The sequence below is a fragment of the Triplophysa rosa genome, linkage group LG21, assembly GCF_024868665.1.
Source record: "Triplophysa rosa linkage group LG21, Trosa_1v2, whole genome shotgun sequence".
NCBI lineage: Eukaryota > Metazoa > Chordata > Actinopteri > Cypriniformes > Nemacheilidae > Triplophysa > Triplophysa rosa.
Window position 1 is genome coordinate 20,306,391 of NC_079910.1, and position 20,458 is coordinate 20,326,848.

Consider the following 20,458-nt stretch of genomic DNA (forward strand, 5'->3'; position numbering starts at 1 on the left):
CTCACCATCAGGGGAGAACTCATGGGAAGAAGTGCGGACAGGAGTTAACCGCAAGGTGGGAGTCCACCTGGGGAGGTCATGGGTTGCCAAGGTGGGAACCATTCATGAGGATACATCAGACGGAACAGCCCACGGAGGGGGTGTTACCACGTCTGGAGCACTAGGTCCGGTTAAAGCTATGACGGAGATAACTCAACTGTACCCCGGCCTAAGGGGGCAGGGCTGCTCTGCCCAGCCTGTCCCCTGGAAGTGTGCTTAGTGATGGATGGAATGCCTGTTCTTTACCCAAGGGGAAAGAAGTGAGGCGGGATCGCCACTGCTCCCCCCGGAGGGGGAAGGGCTTCCGCAGGCGTATGTCCTACCGGCTGCCGGTCCCACACCTTGCCAGGATGCGGGCTGACACCGGTTCCGCGCGTAGGTATTAAAACCTCACGGAGTTGTTAGGCATCGCCCAACCTGCAGCTCCGCAGATGTCTGCCAGAGAGGCGCCCTGAGCCAGCCACGAGGGGTGTGCCTCACCCCCAACGGGCAGGAAAAAAGATCAGTGTGCCCTAACGAGGGCATCCACGATCCTGTGCGCCAGCCTCTGTTTGGAGACAGCCCTCCTGCTGACCTCCGAAACAGACAAAGAGCTGCTCAGAGCTTCTGGGCTCTGCGTGCGGTCCAAGTAGAGGCGCCGTGCGCGTACTGGACACAGCACAGATAGGTTGGGTCTTCCTCCCCGGTGGGGAGCGCCTGCAGGTTCACCACCTGGTCTCTCGGGAGAGTGGTGGGAACCTTCGGCACGTAGCCGGGGTGGGGTCTCAAGATAACGAGAGAATCCCGGCCCCGAGTTCTAGGCAATCTGTGGACACAGAGAGTGCTTGTAGATCCCCTACCCTCTTGGAGGTGAGCGCCATGCGGAAAACCGTCTTTATCAAGACTGAGAAAGAGCGGTAACCCCGAGAGGCTCGAAGGGGGCGGGGCCTCTCGAGGCCCGCCACCTAGGTCGCAAGAGGGTAGAGCGCGGATAAGGTGGTCACCCTCTCGCGCCCCTTAGGAACCTAATGACCAGGTCGTGCTGTCCCAGAGGCTACCCAGCACTCGGGTCATGATGAGCGGCCGTAGCGGCTACATACATTCCCAGTGTCTCCTTCCCACGGGGGCGGCTTCCACGACCTTCGTAAAGACTCGTGGAGACAGGGACAGACCGAAGGGGAGGACCCTGTACTGATATGCCCATCCCTCGAACGCGAACCGTCGGAACGGCCGATGTCGAGGGCATGAAGTACGCGTCCTAGGTCGATTGCCACGAACCGGTCCTGATGCCTGACGGACGCCAGGATGCGCTTCTGCGTGACCATCCTGAAAGGGAGCTAGTGTAGGTGCCTGTTCAGAACACGCAGATCCAAGATAGGGCGCAACCCTCCGCCTTTCTTGGGGACAATGAAGTACGGGCTGTAAAACCCGCTGAACACCTCGGCCGGTGGGACGGGCTTGATCGCTCCCTTCACCTGAAGGGAGGCGACCTCCGCCCGAAGTACGGGGACATCCCTGCCTCTGACTGAGGNCTCCTTCCCACGGGGGCGGCTTCCACGACCTTCGTAAAGACTCGTGGAGACAGGGACAGACCGAAGGGGAGGACCCTGTACTGATATGCCCATCCCTCGAACGCGAACCGTCGGAACGGCCGATGTCGAGGGCATGAAGTACGCGTCCTAGGTCGATTGCCACGAACCGGTCCTGATGCCTGACGGACGCCAGGATGCGCTTCTGCGTGACCATCCTGAAAGGGAGCTAGTGTAGGTGCCTGTTCAGAACACGCAGATCCAAGATAGGGCGCAACCCTCCGCCTTTCTTGGGGACAATGAAGTACGGGCTGTAAAACCCGCTGAACACCTCGGCCGGTGGGACGGGCTTGATCGCTCCCTTCACCTGAAGGGAGGCGACCTCCGCCCGAAGTACGGGGACATCCCTGCCTCTGACTGAGGTAAAAAAGGGGGCCCCGGAACTTGGGCGGACGTGTAGCGAACTGAATCGCGTAGCCGAGACGGATCGTCTTCCTCAGCCAGCCTGACAGTCTGGGCAGGCTCCCAGAACTGTGACAGGTGGACTAGAGGTTCATCTGCTTCATTGCCCCCGCGGAGGGTGGTTCGATGGCTAGCAGTACGGATTCCTTGCCGGGGGAGGTCCCCCGGGGAGGAGATCGGCTCTGCCATATTTCCTGCCTGGCGACTGCGCAGCTCAGCGCACTGTCTGACTGAGAGTGCTGAGGGCTGGTGTTTATACTCGACATTGCGCTTTGCCATGACGCAACGTCGAGTTTGCCGTTCACCGTCGTGCAGAGGGTGAGAGCGGCTGTGGAAACCCAGAGAGAGAGGAAACTCTCCTTTTTGAGAGTAAGTGGGCGCCAGCCCCCCGGAGGGGGCCAGCAGATGGAGGGACGGTGCAGGAACCGTCCCTATCTGACCTCCCAGCGCTGTGGCTGGGGTCGGGCCCAATGGTAGCCTCGATCCCCCTGAGGTGTTCCCATGACAGCCGCTGCCCGCGGCTGCTGATGGGGCGATGGTCTCCTCTTCGCTGTCTCCTCCAGGGCCACTGGAGGGCGTTGAAGAGGACCAGGGCTGCTGGGAAGCAGACAGTGCACGGGACTCGACGGCCGAGGCGGCCGAGTTGCGGCACGGAGGACTGCTTCTTACTGTTGAGAACCCTCCGGGGAGGCCGTGTGCGGGTGTCGCGCCCCCCCGACGGGCGGGGGGTGAGCGGGGCCGCTGCGGCTTGACAGTAACACCAACCAGCCCCCCCTTGCGAGACGGATACGTCGAGAAAGCAGACCTTCTCAGCGTTACTCATCTGCGCAAGTATCGGCCAGAGGAGTTTCTCATGGACCACAAGTGTGGACATCGTCCGACCCAGGGCCCGCGTGGTCACCTTGGTCGCCAGTAGAGCGAGGTGGGTGACGGCGCGGAGTTCCTGCATAAGCGCTGGGTCGGTCTTACCCTCGTGGAGCTCTCTCAACGCCCTGGCCTGGCAGGAGCCATAGCGTGGAGAGAGGAGTCAGCTTGGTCCGCCGCAATGTAAGCTCTCGACACCAGAGATGCCGAGACACCACATGCTTTGGACGGGAGTCTAGGTCGAGCCCCCCCAGGTGGCCGCCACCTACGGGCACGAGTGCACCGCGGCGGCAAACTCCACCTGGGGGACACCGACGCATCCTCCAGCTGTCTCAACCTCGAGGGAAGAGAGGGTGACAGAACTTTGTTTGACGTGAAACGTGCCGGAAGGGGCGTTCCAGGTCTTGCAAAGTTCCTCATGCACTTCCGGTAAACACGGCACTGGGGGCGGGCGCGGCTTGGAGCCGCGCTCAAACCCGAGGCGCCATGTAGCCAGCCGCGAACGCCGGGAGAGGCAGTGCGGGCACTGCAACCCAACACTCACGGCGGCCCGGGAAAGCATGGCCGACATCTCGACATCCGCTTTTTCCTGGGCTCGACCCCCCGAGGGAGGGAGCCCGAAGAATCGTCGGAGTCGGATGGCAGTACGTCACCCCCCGATGCTGCAAGAGACCTCTCATCATCACGCATCGTGTCCGAATACGTGATTGAGGAATAAGACGGCGGACCGTCTTTTTTGGGGAACGGTCAGACGAGCGAAACGAGGTGTGAACGGTCCGTGAGCCGTGGCTGGCGGATTATCGCTCACAGTAATCCTCATCTCACCCTCGCTGCTTGCCATAGCGGACGGCAGGGCCGTAGTCCTGCCGCCACGGAACGGGGAGCAAACGAGGTGGTGGCTGAGTCCCGTGGGAACACAGCCACCTGTGACGCAACGTCTGAATCGTCACCGCCCGCAGTGCGGGCAGGACGTATCCACAACGTCTGCCCCAGCGTACTGGAAGCAGGCATTGTGTCCGTCCCCCTCCTCGATGAGTGTGTTGCACCCATGAGAACAGCGGGACAAGCCACGCTGGAGAAATTTGCTCTTTTAGAAAAGGAAATTTGCTCGAACACCTCCGGAACTGCCGAGACGCCCAGGGGAGAGTCACTGCAGGAAGGGACCGTCCGCTGTCCACGTCGTAGATTCCAGCAGAAAGAATGATCACCCAGATCGTAGAGAAGCTCACCAGATGCGTAGGCTCTGAAGAACAAAAGGTGAATGAATGAGCACGCCGGCTTCCCTCTTATACCCAGACATCCGGGTAGGAGCCCGGCATGCAAATTTCATTCGCCAATTTTCATTGGCCTTTTCTAAATACTCAGAAGATGATAGGTTCTCAAGACAAACCCCATTCTGTCGGTTCTACACAACGTCGAGAGACCGACAGAAAGGGAACCGAGGTTACAAACGTAACCGAGACGTTAGTATGCTATAAAAATGTAGCTAATATTAGCATATTCTGAATATTTTAAGATTTTGTATGCTTACATTGGAATAATTTAAGTGATACGCTGCATACCAATAGTTTTAAAACAGTGTTAAATTTGCATGAATTTTAAAAGTGAGACTCTGCGTGTGACTGTGATTCATGCGCAGTTGGTCAAACCATAGATATTACCTAAAAAGCAAACCCACGTTCATTCAAGACTGCATTGATGGAGAAATAATGTTAGCATCTAAAACGGATATGTAAAGTTTTTCTCTCTTTAACCTAATGCTGTTAAATTGAAGCAAACTTTTAGCTGAAATATACACGACATTAACAACAAAGAGTGTGGTTTATCTGTCCATCAGATGCTTGTGAAAGTTGCGTTCTTTGGTATAGCAACAGACTCACTGAGTGTTTTCTTTGAGAATGATCATAAATCATCATAAAACCCTTGCAAAGACCATTCTCTCCTCCATAGGGCCTCGCACATCAAGTTCGCACAAGGCCTCGCACCCCCCTTGCGACGGCCCTGATCTAAATATTTGTTTTAAAATCCTATTGTCAATTGCTAAAAATTCTAAATGTTTAATGTTTAAAGAATTCATAGTTATAAAACGGTTTTAGGCATACTATAAGAAACACTACTGACAGCACAGTCTATTTTCTATTTTCACAATCTCCTTGCAGACCTTAGGTGTAACAAGACACATTCAGCAAGTCTGCATTTTCACAGTAGTGAGGCAGTAACAATAAAAACCTTGTCTTTACGACATACAATGAGGCTGTGTTGACACATGCTGTGTATTTCATCTCTTGTGTAAGCTTTCCTGTGCATGTGTAGTTGTGATGCCATTGTGAGTGCAGTGAAGTGCAGGATTAGAGCTCCGGAGCGCAAAGCTGTGGCAGGCATTACATAACTCCACATACTTGAGAATGAGTCCCATCCCCCTCTCCCACCTGCACTTACCCCTCACTTACGCCCCCTGCTGACACCAGAGAGAACAACAGTTATGCTTACTCCACACATTCCTTTGCCGTTCTTGTAGCAGATTAGCACTGACAAAATAGTTAGGACTGTGGAATATCGTTAGTATTTACTCACAGCAGATAACATGTTATCTCAGCATTCTCAGCATAGATTGGATGGTAACTAAGCATTCACAAATACATTCTGTAGTTGATGTGGATTTATACATGTGTATTTGTGATTTTTCATTTATGAAAAAAATAATTATTATAGAATAGTAATTGTGTAACAATCACTTCATCATTAAGTTATAATAAATTAATCATTAAGAAAGAAGAGTCAGCATGAAGCTGGATGTGTCATTTAATAAATTCAAAAACATGAGAAATGATATCAAGGAAGAATAAATGAAACAACATGGAAAAATAGAACATAGAAACGTAGGAACATACCATATGAAATAGGAACAATACATAGGAAAAATATGCAATTTTGCAAACAGATAGAGGGCAAACTCATATGTTACCATGGCCAATTTGAAGTCTCTAACTTAAACCCTGTAGCGCCACCATCAGTCCAAATTAACTTTTGAACCATAAATCCTGGCATATCTTGTTCACCTCACATAAGTTTGGTGACAGGATAATTTAGTGGTCAAAACTTATAAGCAATTATATTGTGTTCTAAGTGCTTTTATCTGTTTTTAAATCTGCCTTTCAAAAACTCATCATCAGAAATGTGTTTCCATTTGTGCCATCGAAGGGCTTGACCCTGTAATTGCTGCTTGCAGCTATATTTATTATTATTGTTGTTGTGTAACTTTAATGATCTTAATGGTTAAAACAGATTTTCTTTGTGTAAAATCTCATTTGTAATTAAATTTTTTATTATTTTGAACTGTGACCTCTTCCTCTAGGTGGGAAATTATAAGCGTGCTGTCAAGAGAATTGACGACGGTCACCGGCTTTGCAATGACCTTATGAACTGCCTTCAGGAACGTGCCAAGATTGAGAAGTCCTACAGCCAGCAGCTTACCGAATGGTCCAAGAGATGGAGGCAACTGATTGAAAAAGGTTAGCTAGATACTTGTAGTAGATTGAAAATAGCAAGCTGCGAAAATAAATGAAACACTTAAAGCACTCAGCCATGTATATTGTTTCATCCGTCTCTTATATATTTGTCCATTATTTCTACATGAATGTGTTAATGACAGGACCTCAGTATGGTTCAGTGGAGCGAGCCTGGTTAGCTATGATGACAGAAGCTGATAAGATGAGCGAGCTTCATCAAGAGGTAAGGAATGGTCTGGTGAACGAAGACGTTGAGAGGGTGAAGAACTGGCAAAAAGACTCGTACCACAGACAGATGATGGGGGGATTCAAGGAAACCAAAGAGGCAGAGGAGGGCTTCAAGAAAGCCCAGAAACCCTGGGCCAAGAAACTCAAAGAGGTACTAATATTGTCAGTTCCATTGACAATTAAAGACTACATTCACACTGCAAGCCTTAATGCTCAATTCCGATTTTTTGCTCAGATCTGATTTTTTGTTCGGCTGTTCACACTATTTTTAAAATGTGGCCAATATCAGATTCCAGTGTGAACTCGTGATGGTTATAAACTGAATCGTATGCGCAAAACAACAATAACACGTAACACGCAGCACACTTTCATACAGAATTCAGCAAGGGTCAAGTCAGCGGGTGTGTTTGACTGTATGCAGTGCTGAGCGGATTGTTCTCGCGGCGCGATTTTAGAGCATTCCCGGAGCAGTCCGCTCTCGGGCTGTGCGCATGCCGGTTTGCACATCCCAGCATGGAGTGGTGGATGCAAAGCGATAAAAGACAATAGACACCATTAATGCGTTTGTCGTATTGCATCGCACCGTATCCAGTGGCAAATTTTCTTAATATAACAGATTCTATAGTCATTTGTTGCATCGCATCGTGTGGCTCACGTGTGGTAGACAGTGCAAGGACTTATGTTTTTTAATCTGATGCATTAAGTTACATTGGCTCCCTATAGTCGCTCGCATCAAATTCAAGACTCTGCTCCTGGCCTACAAGACCACCACTGATTTGGCACCCCCTTACCTTCACTCGCTAATGCAGACTTGTATACCCCGCCAGATCCCTACGCTCTGCAAACGAACAACGTCTTTTGGTGCCATCCCAAAAAAAGATCTCTCTCACGCACCTTCTCGGTATCAGTTCCATATTTATGGAATGATCTGCCCACTGCTGCAAGATCAGCAGTTTCTGTGGCCATCTTTAAGAACCGTCTGAAAACACATCTCTTCCGTCAACACCTGACTGATCAGTTCTGACTTCTATCTCTTTTCTACTCTTTAAAAAAACTAAAACAAAAAAACTGAGCTCTGTATACTGTGGTAGGCTATATGAGACCAGTTTTCTTTTATTGCACTTATGCTTTTTGTTGTCCTTATGTTCCAGTTGCTTCCATTGGTTCCCTCATCTGTAAGTCGCTTTGCATAAAAGTGTCTACTAAATGACTAAATGTAAATGTAATGCTTAATGTTCGGCAACCGAGCTGTAAAGTGCACTTCCGTCAACAGAATAGCGTGTGAAGCTTATAATCAGCGCAGAATTGTGACGCATGTCGATCTACAATGACGCAAGAGTCGCATGAATTCCGATATGACCGTTTATACTGAGGTCGCATTGTGAAACATCAGACCTGTATCTGATTTAGGATCACATATGGAAGTGGCTCAGATCAGATTAAAAAAGATAGGATTCCATGTGGTTTGTCCTGTTCACACTGTCATGCAGTAAATAGATCGGATTTTGGTGGCAGTGTGAACGCAGTCAACGACATACTCTCATGATTTTAATCATCTTCTTTACTACTAAAATACTTTATTTGTTTCGAATACATGGGATAGCATTTACCAGCACCGATTACTAGAGTGAAGTCTAAGACATTCTGCATATCCGTTTCAAATCATTCATTTTGGTGAACTGATGAAAAGTATTTTATGGCCGTTATGGCCCCGGTTTTACAGACAAGGTCTCAAGAATGAAAATTATGTCATGAATTACTAACCCTCCATGATCGTAAGACCTTCGTTCATCTTCGGAACACAAATTAAGATCGTTTTGTGGATGTCTGAGAGCTTTCTGACCCCCATAGACAGCAACGCAGTGTACACTGAAAAGTGCGGAAAGTTAGTAAAGACATCAATAAAATGACAGGGCACTCAAAAATTAAACAATTTCCTCTCTTCCACATCAGTCTTCAGTGCACGTCAATGAGAGCATGTGACGAATGCGTCGTGAATTATGAGAAAGCTCAAGACGCATGCCTTGTGACCGCCAGCTCCTGTGTCTGCAACAGCAAATATTGATTTAGTCTTAGTCATTGTCTTTTGATGAAAATGCAATTTAGTTTTGGCATGTTCAAGTCATCTGCATTGTTTTAGTTTTAGTCAACTAAATATTAAAACGATTAAATCTAAATGACTATATTTAGTCTACGTGTTTATCTGTAATTTACCTAAAGTGCAATTAAAAGTTTCATACGGACAAAAAAAAATACTGTTTTAACATAACAATTCAGTTTACCTTAGAATTAAATTAAACCAAGTCATTACCATTACCTTATTAGACATGTATTATTGCAACACAGAGGATATTAGACTAGGGCTGGGCAAAAAAATCGAAAAACTGATTAATCGTTTTTTAAAATGAATATATTTGATATTGATTCTCAAAAGCCGTGAATCTATTTTTTTCTTTCATGTTTCTGCAAGCACTGTTACCTATCAAAAGCTACACTTGATGCTGTGTTTCAAAAGCTATGGGAGAACATTCTTTGTTCAACCGGTTGTGAAGCACGTGTGTCAAAACACGCCAAGAATTGGCTTTAAATAACCTCGGCAGGTGACGTGGCTAATTACCCCCGCACCTGCAGGTTATAAATACACACGAAGCGGACGCGTCTTCAGGTTCTTTTGTCTTCAAGGACCGCTTTGTGTGTATGTGTTGTGGGGGGAAGTCTTCCTCTGTTCTTGTTTTTTTTGTTAGAAAATATATATATATAAGTGAGACCTGAGTATATATTAGATCTAAGCACTGTTTAGGTTTCTTAGTCTAATACATATATTCAGTAATTATGTCTGAATCGGATTGGAGATGTGTGCCTCCCTGTGAGAGGCTCCTCTCCGATCTCCGAGAGGCGGGTCCGTCCGCGTCTCCCGTGCACTCGCCGAGCCGCGATGTCCTTGCGTCTGAATCCGAAGCGTGCCCCGGCACTTCGGGCGGAGGACAAGGCATCCCTTGCTTCTGCGGGGTTGGATACGCCATCTCGGGACGTTCCTCTCGCGACACTAAGGCGCTTGAGGAGCTTCTCGGGGAGGTGACTAAGGCAGTCGACCACCTTAAGCTCGAATGGCCGCAGGAGCAAGAGGGCCCCAGAGGCTCAAAGCTTGATGACAGATATCTGTTGGGTGGCCTAGGGGAGGAGCCACAACATCGAGCTCTCCCCTTGTTCGAGGATCTCCACAGCGAGTTATCTCACTCGTGGCAGAAGCCTTATTCCTCCCGTGTGTTTGTGCCATCAATGTGGATTTATTCGATTATCGTTGGCACGAATCCACGGGGGTATACGACGGTGCCCCATGTGGAAGATACGCTGGCGAGCTATCTCTCCCCTGGGACATTGTCGTCCCTGAAGAAGCCTTCTCTCCCCACCAAGCCTTGCAGGCTTACATCTGCACTGGTGGGGAAGACTTTTCAGGCAGGCAGGCTGCTGGGGCCACAGACTTGTCTCTCCGTGCTACCAAGCAGACAGCCCATGCCATCGGCCGTTCTATGGCTGCACTAGTCACCACGGAGAGATCTGTGGTTAAACTTTACAGGCATCAAGGACAGGGACTGGGCATTCCTCCTTGATGCCCAGATCTCGCCTTCCAGACTGTTTGGCGACGCAGTGAGCACCGTGGTCACCAGGTTCTGGGAGGCGCGAAACGCCACGAGGAGGCGTTTGTGAAGTATCTCCCCCGCCGTGCTCAAGCGTCTGGAGTGTCGGCCACCCACTCTGGACCAGTTCCCCAGTCCCGACCAGGCACACAGTCTCGGGTGGGTCCAGTCTACCTGAGGCGTGAGGCCATCAGGGAGAGTCTGGTGAGTCGCACCCCCCCTCTGGTAGGGAGGGCCGGGCCTGAGGTGCTTCATCTCTGCCAAAAAGAGATCCTGATACATGTGTGCCCGGGACTGTGGGGGTGTGCCCCCCCCCCCCAGGGAGGGGTGCATAAGATTCCAAGAGAAATTAGAGGCTCCTCTTTGGCACCCTCACAGGGCCGCTTTGCAATCTCCGCCGCCACCGGCGTTTCGGGGATTAGCGGTTTCAAAAAGAATATTAAATGTTCGGTCGTCTCCTGCCAGACCTCAGGACGCCAGACATTTGGCATCCCCCCAACAAGACGAAGTGTCGACATTGATGCCCCTATCAGAGAAGCTGGCAGCGTGGAGACTACTGCCAGGTATCTCTCCATGGGTAGAAAGGACTGTAGGTAAGGGCTACAGGATTCAATTTGCATATTGCCCTCCATGTTTCAACGGAGTAGTCTCAACTTCTGTGCAACTGGCGCGAGCGCATCTGTTGGCACAAGAATTACAAGCTCTGCTGGACAAAAGGGCCATAGAACGTGTTCTCCTACCCGACAGAAAGAAAGGCTATTACAGCCGGTATTTTCTAGTTCCCAAGAGGGATGGGGGGTTGCGTCTGATTCTAGATCTTCGCGGATTAAACCGCTACCTGAAGATGCACAAATTCAAAATGTTGACAATCAAGATGATTGTCTCAAATTCAGTCGCATGACTGGTTTGTGACGATTGATCTCAAAGATGCATACTTTCACATAGAGATCTTGCCACAACACAGGAAATTCCTGAGGTTCGCTTTCGGGGGCGAAGCTTGCCAGTATTGGGTTCTTCCCTTCGGCCTTGCCGAAGTGCATGGATGTAGCTCTGGCTCCTCTGCGACTCCAGGGCATCCGCATTTTGAATTACATAGACGACTGGCTGGTTTTAGCTCAGTCTCAGGAGCTAGTGCTTCGACTTCGGGATGTCATCCTAGCTCATCTCGAAGCTCTCAGGTTGAGACTTAACGTCAAAAAGAGCGTTTTTGTACGTACAACGTATTTAGGGATAATATGGGACTCAACCGCGATGCAGGCACAACTGTCTCCTGCACATGTCGAATCCATCCTGAACACCCTGAGGAGCATCAGGCTAGGCCAGAAAGTCACTATTCATCACTTTCAAAGAATTCCAGTTCTCATGGCGGAGGCTTCCACAGTGATACCCCTGGGCCTCCTACATATGAGACCGTTTCAGAGCCAGGGGGTTTCATCCAAGGGCCAACCCCCAGAGGCAGATAAGGGTGCCAGGGGCTTCCAACCCTTTCTATGTGGTTAAGACCTCAGTTTCTGACCTTAGGTCCCACACTCGGTCCGTGTTATCGTCGCAAGATGCTAACGACAGATGCTTCCCTCACGGGGGTCTGGAGAGGTCAACTTCTCGATTGGCACATCAATTGCTTTGAGATGATGACTGTATTTAGGGCCCTGAAATACTTCCTCCAGGAGTTTCGAGGCTACCATGTCCTAGTGCGGGTGGACAACACTTCAGTAGTCTCGTACATAAATCACCAGGGCGGGCTGCGGTTGCGCCACCTGAACAAACTGGCCCAGCAGATCCCGCCTTGGGCAGAGGGCAAGTTTCTGTCCCTCAGAGTGATTCACATTCTGGGGCATATGAATGTGGGAGCGGACTTGCTGTCCAGACAAGCTGTGATGAACGGGGAATGGAAACTCCACCCCGAGTTAGTCAAACAAATCTGGGAAAGATTTTACGAAGCGGAGGTGGACCTCTTTGCTACGCAGGAGACAGCACAATGTACCCTCTACTTCTCTCTGAATCCTCCAGCTCCCCTGGGTCTGGACGCGATGGCCCATGCGTGGCCCAGACTGCGCCTTAATGCATTCCCTCCGATCGCTCTATCCCGGGAGTCCTGGCCAAGGTCCGTCAACAGGGCTCTCGTCTCTTATTGATAGCTCCCCGTTGGCCAACCAGAATCTGGTTCTCGGACCTAGTATCCCTCCTCAACGACTCACCATAGGCGATCCCAGTCAGGAGGGATCTCTTGTCTCAAGTGCACGGGACAATATTTCATCCCCGTCCCGAGCTTTGGAATCTCCATGTCTGGCCCTTGAAGGGAACCAGCTGAGAGGTGCTGGGCTACCGCCCGATGTAGTAGAGACTATTCTGAGTGCTAGGGCTCCCTCCACTAGAAGGAGCTACGCCCTTAGATGACGTGTTTTTGAAAGATGGTGCATGGCACACCATGCAGACCCAATTCACTGCCAGGTTGTTTCAGTGTTGGAGTTTCTGCAAGAGAAACTGACCTCAGGCACATGCCCCGGTACTCTCAGGGTTTATGTGGCTGCCATTCCGGCTTGCCATGCCCTGATTGATGGGGTTTGTGTGGGAAAACACCCTTTAGTCGCCCGCTTTATTCGTGGAGCGAGGCGGCTGCGGCCTCCTTCTAGACTAACAGTCCCTTCATGGGACTTAGTGGCTATAGTAGCTATAGTGCTTGAGGGTCTGGTTGGCGCCCCTTTCGAACCTGTGGAGTCAGCACCTGATGGGCTTCTGACCCTTAAGATGTTTTTTCTAATGGCAATCACTTCTCTTAAGAGAATTGGAGATTTGCAGGTGCTCTCAACCTCGCCATCCTGCTTAATTTTTGCCCCTGGGATGGTGAAAGCGATTCTGCATCCTCAACCGAGTTAGCTGCCTAAAGTTCCGTTCTCCACCGTGTATCCGGTTGTTCTTGAGGCCTTCTGCCCTCCGCCGTTCACGACGTCGGAGCAGGAATGATTGGAACGATTACACTTACTGTGTCCAGTACATGCTCTTTGAAATTATGTCCACCGTACCAGCCAGTGGCGTATATCAGAGCAGCTTTTCATGTGCTATGGGGGCTGCAACCGGGGGCGGCTGCCACCAAGTAGATTATATTACATCGGGTGAGGGATGCTATTGCCCTGGCCTACGAGGCGCGCGAGAGATACGCTTCACCTCTAGGAGTCAGGGCTCATTCGACATGGGGTTTTCATCTTCTACGGTATTAGCAAGAGGTGTCCCCTTGCATCAAGTGTGTGATGTGGCGGGTTGGTCCTCTCCACACACATTTGTCAGATTTTATAGTCTGGATGTCCATGCTACTCCAGGCGCACGCATCCTGGAGTCAACATCCCAAAGTCGCGTCTGAGACCTCCTCTCGGCTTGTGCACACACACCACACAACCTTGGGGGATCCAGACACTTCCAGTGTGGCGGCGTTGGTATTCTCGTTCCCATAGCATTTGAAACGCAGCATCGATTGTAGCTTTTGATAGGGAACGCGTAGGGTTACTTGGCTGTAACCCTGTTCCCTGAAAAACGGGAACGAGATGCTGCGCCTCAATGCCGCACTGTAGACGTGCCCGGACGTCCTTTCAGACAAAGTTGGAACCTGAAGACGCCTCCATTTCGCGTGTATTTATAACCTGCAGGTGCGGGGGTAATTAGCCACGTCACCTGCCGAGGTTATTTAAAGCCAATTCTTGGCGTGTTTGACACACGTGCTTCACAACCGGTCGAACAAAGAATGTTCTCCCATAGTGTTTGAAACGCAGCATCTCGTTCCCGCTTTTTCAGGGAACAGAGTTACAGCCAAGTAACCCGAGACGAACATTCATTAAAGTGAATGTTATTGCTACTACTATCCATTAGATGCCATTTTTCTTTTTACAACAGGTGGATGTGACAACAGGTTCTTTCAATGCTTAATTAACATGGCAGATGCGGGTGTGTCGTCAAATTTAACATCACCTTCACATAAAAGGCAGCGGTTCATATAATTGCAGCCCCTCTTTACAGCTAGTTTTGTAAAATTTTGATTGCTATATCTTAAATGTAAAATAACCTGACCCTGTTTGATCAAGGTATGCGACTGTTCTGTTTCAATATACCCAAGTGTACCCAAAAATTAAGTTTAATATACAGGTTTGTGGCTCTTCATTTATTTTTTTAATTCACCATTGTAATCTGATGTTTACTGATCTTTTTTAGAAATATCTATAGGATTTGTATTAAATCTATAATCATTGACTCGAATCGAGAGCTTGTGAATCGGAATCGAATTGGAACATCAGAATCAATACCCAGCCCTATACCATAAACGACATATACCAGTCCAGTCAAACTGGTTGTAATACGTTCGTTGTAGGAGGGAAGAAAGGAGGAGGGGTCGGCGTGGCTGAGACGAAGTTTATTTGCACAAAAGGTAAAGTAAATAATCAAAGTATAAAGTATGGCCTTCCTGGCACATAATCCGCAACAAGCTGCTGTCTTTAGGCACTTTCTCTGCCGTCCTCTCTCCGCCTCTCGTGCTCAGCCGATCTCTCTCCGTGCTGCTTCTCAGCCGCTCTCTCTTCCTGTGTTGTCCTCTTGTGCTGCTTAAAAAGCGTCTCCTCACCAATCACTGGAATGGGCATGAGACACAGGTGATCTTAATGTGTACTTGACTTACTTACGCGCCGTTTTTCTCTCGCTTCCTACCCTCGGTGCAGAACTAGCTAAACAACACCTCCCTCGCCACACTGGTATTTGTCGAAATGTCACTTCTTCAATCTGTCATTTTAAGCTATGCAGGAGCTCACGTTTGCAGATAAGTTAACATTTGTGCTTGCCTCTGAAATGAGTTTCGGGTTACTCACCTCAGGTTTGTTGTTTATTTTACCGGCGATTGAGAAGGAAAATAAGACTCTTGGTAAACCGTGTGGAGACAAACTCAAATACATTTGTCTGCATGTCTCTTTCGCCCAGAGACTTCTCTGTACTGTTGCACAGCAAATGTCCCACCAGGTAGAGCAGGTACCGTTGTGTACATATAACCTCCCAAACACACACATAGATTTAGTCTTGTTTTTACTAAGTTATGAAAATGTCAGTATATTTTTCTTATAGTTTTTGTTATAATAAATTCCTTTTTTAATAATCATCTCATTTTCGTCATGTAGTTGACCAACAATTGTCATCATAGTTGGAGAATGTCGTTAGGAAAAAAGCGAGGAAATTGTCGAATAAAGTTGTTATTTTTGTTTAATTGCCTGCAAAAAGTATTCATTGAGGGTGATCCACCGTACACACATGGAGAATTTTTTTGAGTTGCTGTCTATAGGAGCGTCAGAAAGCTCTTGCATCTCATCAAAACTATCTTCATTTTTTTTTTTAAAGATGAGCAAAGGTCTTGCGGTTGTAGACCTGCTTAATTTTCATTCTGTAGTGAATTCATTTCTTGGAATCTTACTCGGCATTAGAAAAAACACTTAAATAAGTTAAGTACCTAATTCAAGATAAAAGATTTGAGGTTTTCTTTCGTAAAACAAGACAAAAATATCCTGGGTCACTTTCTTTGTCAAGTAAATGTATTGTGTTTTTTTAGGTAGTTTTACTAGAAAACGTCTTGGTTACGGATGTAACCTCAGTTCCCTGATGGAGGGAACGAGACGTTGTGTCGAGCTGACAGATGGGGTTTGACTTGAGAACCTATCATCTTCTGATTATTTTGAAAAGGCCAATGAAAATTGGCGAATTAAATTTGCATGCCGGACTCCGTCCCGGATATCCGGGTATAAAAGGAACACGGCATGCAGCATTCATTCACCTCTTGGTCTGAGGAGCCTGAGCATCTAGCGTTGTGGCAAGGAATTAATCCCCCCTGGGGGAAAAACGCTACAGAGAGCACTATCCTACCATAGGGAGGAATTAGTGCAGACACCACATGGTCTCACCATCAGGGGAGAACTCATGGGAAAACGTGCGGACTGAAGGAGTTAACCGCAGGGTGGAAGTCCACCTAGGGAGGTCATGGGTTACGAAGATGGGAACCATTCATGAGGATACATCAGAAGGAGCAGCCCACGGAGGGGGGTTTACCACGTCTGGAGCAGTAGGTCCGGTTAGAGCTATGTGGTAGATAACTCAACTGTTCCCCGGCCTAAGGGGGCAGGGCTGCTCTGCCCAGCCTGTCCCCTGGAAGGGTGCTTAGTGATGGATGGAATGCCTGTCCTTTACCCAGTGGGGAAAGAAGGGAGGCGAAATAGCCTCTGCTCCCCCTAGAGGAAGGGGGAAGGGCTTTCGAAGGCGTACGCCCTACCAGATGCCGGTCCAATCTGTTGCCCTGGAAGACGCGGGCTGACACCGGTTCCACGCGTAGGTTGTAAAACCTCGCGAAGGTGATGGGCGTAGCCCAACCCGCAGCTCTGCAGATGTCTGCCAGAGAGGCGCCCTGAGCCAGTGCCCTCGAGGAGGCCACACCCCGGGTGGAGTGTGCCCTCACTCCCAACGGGCAGGGGCGATCTTGTGATCGGTAGGCCATAACGATGGCCTCCACGATCCAGTGTGCCAGCCTCTGTTTGGAGACAGCCCTCCCCTTCTGCTGACCTCCAAAACAGACAAAGAGCTGCTCAGAGCTTCTGAAGCTCTGCGTGCGGTCCAAGTAGAGGTGCAGTGCGCGTACTGGACACAACACGGACGGGGTTGGGTCTTCCTCCCCAGTGGGGAGCGCCTGCAAGTTCACCACCTGGTCCCGAAAGGGAGTGGTGAGAACCTTGGGCACGTAGCCGGGCCATGGTCTCAGGATCACGTGAGAATCTCCAGGCCCGAATTCCAGGCAGTCCATGGACACAGAGAATGCCTGTAGGTCCCCCACACTCTTGATGGAGGCAAGCGCCACTAGGAGGGCCGTCTTTATCGAGAGGTGAGAAAGTGCGGCCTCTCCCAGGGGCTCGAAGGGGAACCTAATGACCAGGTCGTGCTGTCCCAGAGACTTGCCACCAACTGGTTCGTGATGTGCGGCTACTGCGGCAACATACACTTTCAGTGTGGAGGGGGAGAGGTTTCTCTCAAGTCTCTCCTGTAGGAAAGACAGCACGTGCCTGATCAAGCATCTCTGTGGGTCCACTCCGCGAGAGGCACACCAGGACGAGAAGAGGCGCCACTTAAAGGCGTATAACCGCCTAGTGGCAGGGGCCCTAGCGTGGGTGATGGTCTCCACCACAGCCGTGGGTAGCCCACTCAGGATCTCCTCGTCCCGTCCAGGGGCCAGACATGGAGGTTCCAGAGGTCTGGCCTGGGATGCCACAACGTGCCCTTCCCCTGTGAAAGAAGGTCCTCCATCAGGGGAATCGGCCAGGGGGGAGTTGTTGTCAGAAGCATCAGCTCTGAGAACCAAGTCCGGTTGGGCCAGTAAGGCGCAACTAGTAACACTTGATGCTCCTCTTCCCTGACCTTGCCCACAGACCCTGTGTCTGTGCGATGAAGCTCACTGGGGGGGAAGGCGTACTTCCAATGATGCCCAGCTGACACTCATTATCAATTGCGTCCCGGCCTCGCTTCTTCCTCCCACTGCTCTCGTCACGCCTACCTCGTCACAGAGAGCTTGCTCTTTTCCCAGTTGACCTGTAGCCCCAACTGATCTAGGTGCCGGAGCACCAGGTCCCTGTGTGTATACAACAGATCTCGCAAGTGTGCCAAGATAAGCCAGTCATCGAGATAGTTCAGTACCCGCACACCTCTTTCCCTGAGGGGAAGGAGGGCGGCTTCCACGATCTTCGTGAAGACACGTGGAGACAGGGACAGACCGAAGGGGAGGACCCTGTACTGATATGCCCGCCCCTCGAAAGTGAACCGTAGGAACGGCCGATGACGAGGGAGGATTGAGACATGAAAGTACGCGTCCTTCAGGTCCATTGCTATGAACCAATCCTGACATCTGACAGATGACAGGATGCGCTTCTGCGTGATCATCCTGAACGGCAGCTTGTGTAGGTGCTTGTTCAGGACACGCAGATCTAGGATGGGGACAATGAAGTACGGGCTGTAGAACCCGTTGGACATCTCGGCTGGTAAGACGGGCTTGATCACTCCTTCGCCAGAAGGGTGGCGACCTCGGCCCGAAGCACGGAGCATCCTTGCCTCTGACTGAGGTAGAGAGGATGCCCCAAAACTTGGGCGGCCGTCTGGGGAACTGGATCGTGTAGCCGAGACGGATCGTCCTCCTCAGCCAACCTGACGTCCTGGGAAGCCGAAGCCAGGCTCCCAGGAACCGAGACAGTGGGACTAGGGGTTCGATCTGCCTCATTGCCAGCAATGCGGATCCCTTGCCGGGTGAGATCCCCCGGGGAGGAGATCGGCTGTGCTGTTTTTCCTGCCTGGCGTTTGTGCAGCTCAACGCACTGTCTGACTGAGATTGCTGGTGTTTATACTCAACATTGCGCTTCGCCATGGCGAAATGTCGAGTTGCCGTCCACTGTCGTGTCGAGAGTGGGAGCGGCTGTAACGACCCAGAGAGAGAGGAAACTCTTTTTGTGAGAAAGTGGGCGCTGGCCCCCTGGAGGAGGCCAGCAGATGGTGAGACGGGGCAGGAACTGTCCCTGTCCGACATCGCTGGGTCGGGCCCGATGGTAGCTCGATCTCCTTGGGGTCCCCCCATCAGGGCCGCTTCTGCTTCCGCGACGGCTGCTGGCGGGGTGGCGGTTTCCTCTTCGACGTCCTTTTCCGGGAGACAGCCTGAGAAGGGGACCCTGGAACCGGAGTCGAGGAGGACCGGGGCTGCTGGGAAGCAGATGCCGCTCGGGATCTCGAAGGCCTGGAGGAGGCCGAGTCGCGGCGGGGCAGGATGTGTTTGATCGCCTCCATCTGCTACTTCACAGTCGAAAACTGTTGGGAGAAATCTTCGACGGTGTCACCAAACAGCCCACCCTGCGAGATGGGGGCATCTAGAAAGCGAGCTTTCTCAGAGTCCCTCATCTGTGCAAGGTTTAGCCAGAGGTGCCTCTCCCGGACCACCATGGTGGACATCGCCCGACCCAGGGCCCGCGCCGTCACATTAGTCGCCCGTAGAGCGAGGTCAGTGGTGGTGCGAAGTTCCTGCATTGCCACTGGGTCGGTCCTACCCTCGTGGAGCTCCTTCAACGCCTTGGCCTGGTGAACTTGCAGGATGGCCATGGCGTGGAGGGAGGAGGCAGCCTGTCCCGCAGCAGTGTAAGCCTTCGACACCAGGGATGCCGAAAACTTACACGCCTTGGAAGGGAGTCTAGGCCGAGCCCTCCAGGTGGCCGCCGTCTGCGGGCACAGGTGCACCGCGACAGCACGCTCCACCTGGGGAAGCTCGACATAGCCTCTGGCTGCCCCACCATCGAGGGAGGTAAGGGCGACCGAACCGGTCTGATGGGAACGGGCCGTGAGGGGGGCGTTCCACGTCTTACTGAGCTCCTCATGCACCTGCGGGAAGAATGGGACCGGGGCCGGGCACGGCTTGGAGCCGCGCTCAGACCCGAGGTACCACGTATCCAGCCGCGAGCGTTGGGGAGGAGGCAGTGTGGTACACTGCAACCCAATGCTTGCGGCGGCCCGGAATAGCATCGATGACATCTCGACGTCCGCTTCCTCCTGTGCTCGACCCCCCGAGGGTGGGAGCTCCGAGGAGTCGTCGGGGTCGGATGTCAACAGGTCGCCCTCCGATGCAGCAAGTGACATCTCATCCTCGTCACGCACTCCCGAGTACGTGACTGAGGAATAAGATGGGGTAGAACCTTCTCCTGAGGGATGATCAGATGAGCGAGACGGGGGCGTGAACGGTCCGTGAGCCTGCGGCTGACGGTTTAACGCTCACAGTGATCCCCATATCACCCCCGGTGCTAACCGAAGCGGACGGCATGGCCGTAGCCCTTGCAGTCTCGGAACGGGTAGCAGACGGGTTAATGGCTGTGTCCATAAAGAACACAGCCACCCGTGACCGCAACGTCTGGATCGCCATCCGCCCGCAGTGCAGGCAGGACGTATCCACAAAGGCTGCCTCAGCGTGCCGGAGACCCAAACACCTGAGGCAGACATCGTGTCCGTCCCCCTCCTCGATGAGCGAGTTGCACCCACGAGAGCAGCGGGCCATGCCACGCTGGAGAAATTTGCTCTTTTAGAAGGAAATTTGCTCTTGACACCTCCGGAACTGCCGAGACACCCAGGGGAGAGTAGCTGCAGGAAGGGACTGTCCGCTGCACCATGTCGTAGATTCCAG

At 51.2% G+C, this 20,458-nt stretch overlaps 1 protein-coding gene across 1 annotated transcript in view; it reads left to right on the forward strand.

Annotated features, from left to right (window-relative positions):
- The window catches only part of pacsin1a (protein kinase C and casein kinase substrate in neurons 1a), a 54,901-nt gene that overhangs the window by 9,827 nt on the left and 24,616 nt on the right, over positions 1-20,458 (forward strand). The window contains exons 2-3 of the mRNA XM_057319933.1: positions 6,229-6,385; positions 6,526-6,761. Of these exons, the coding sequence (XP_057175916.1) occupies positions 6,229-6,385; positions 6,526-6,761 (393 nt within the window). The remainder of the gene's footprint in view (positions 1-6,228; positions 6,386-6,525; positions 6,762-20,458) is intronic.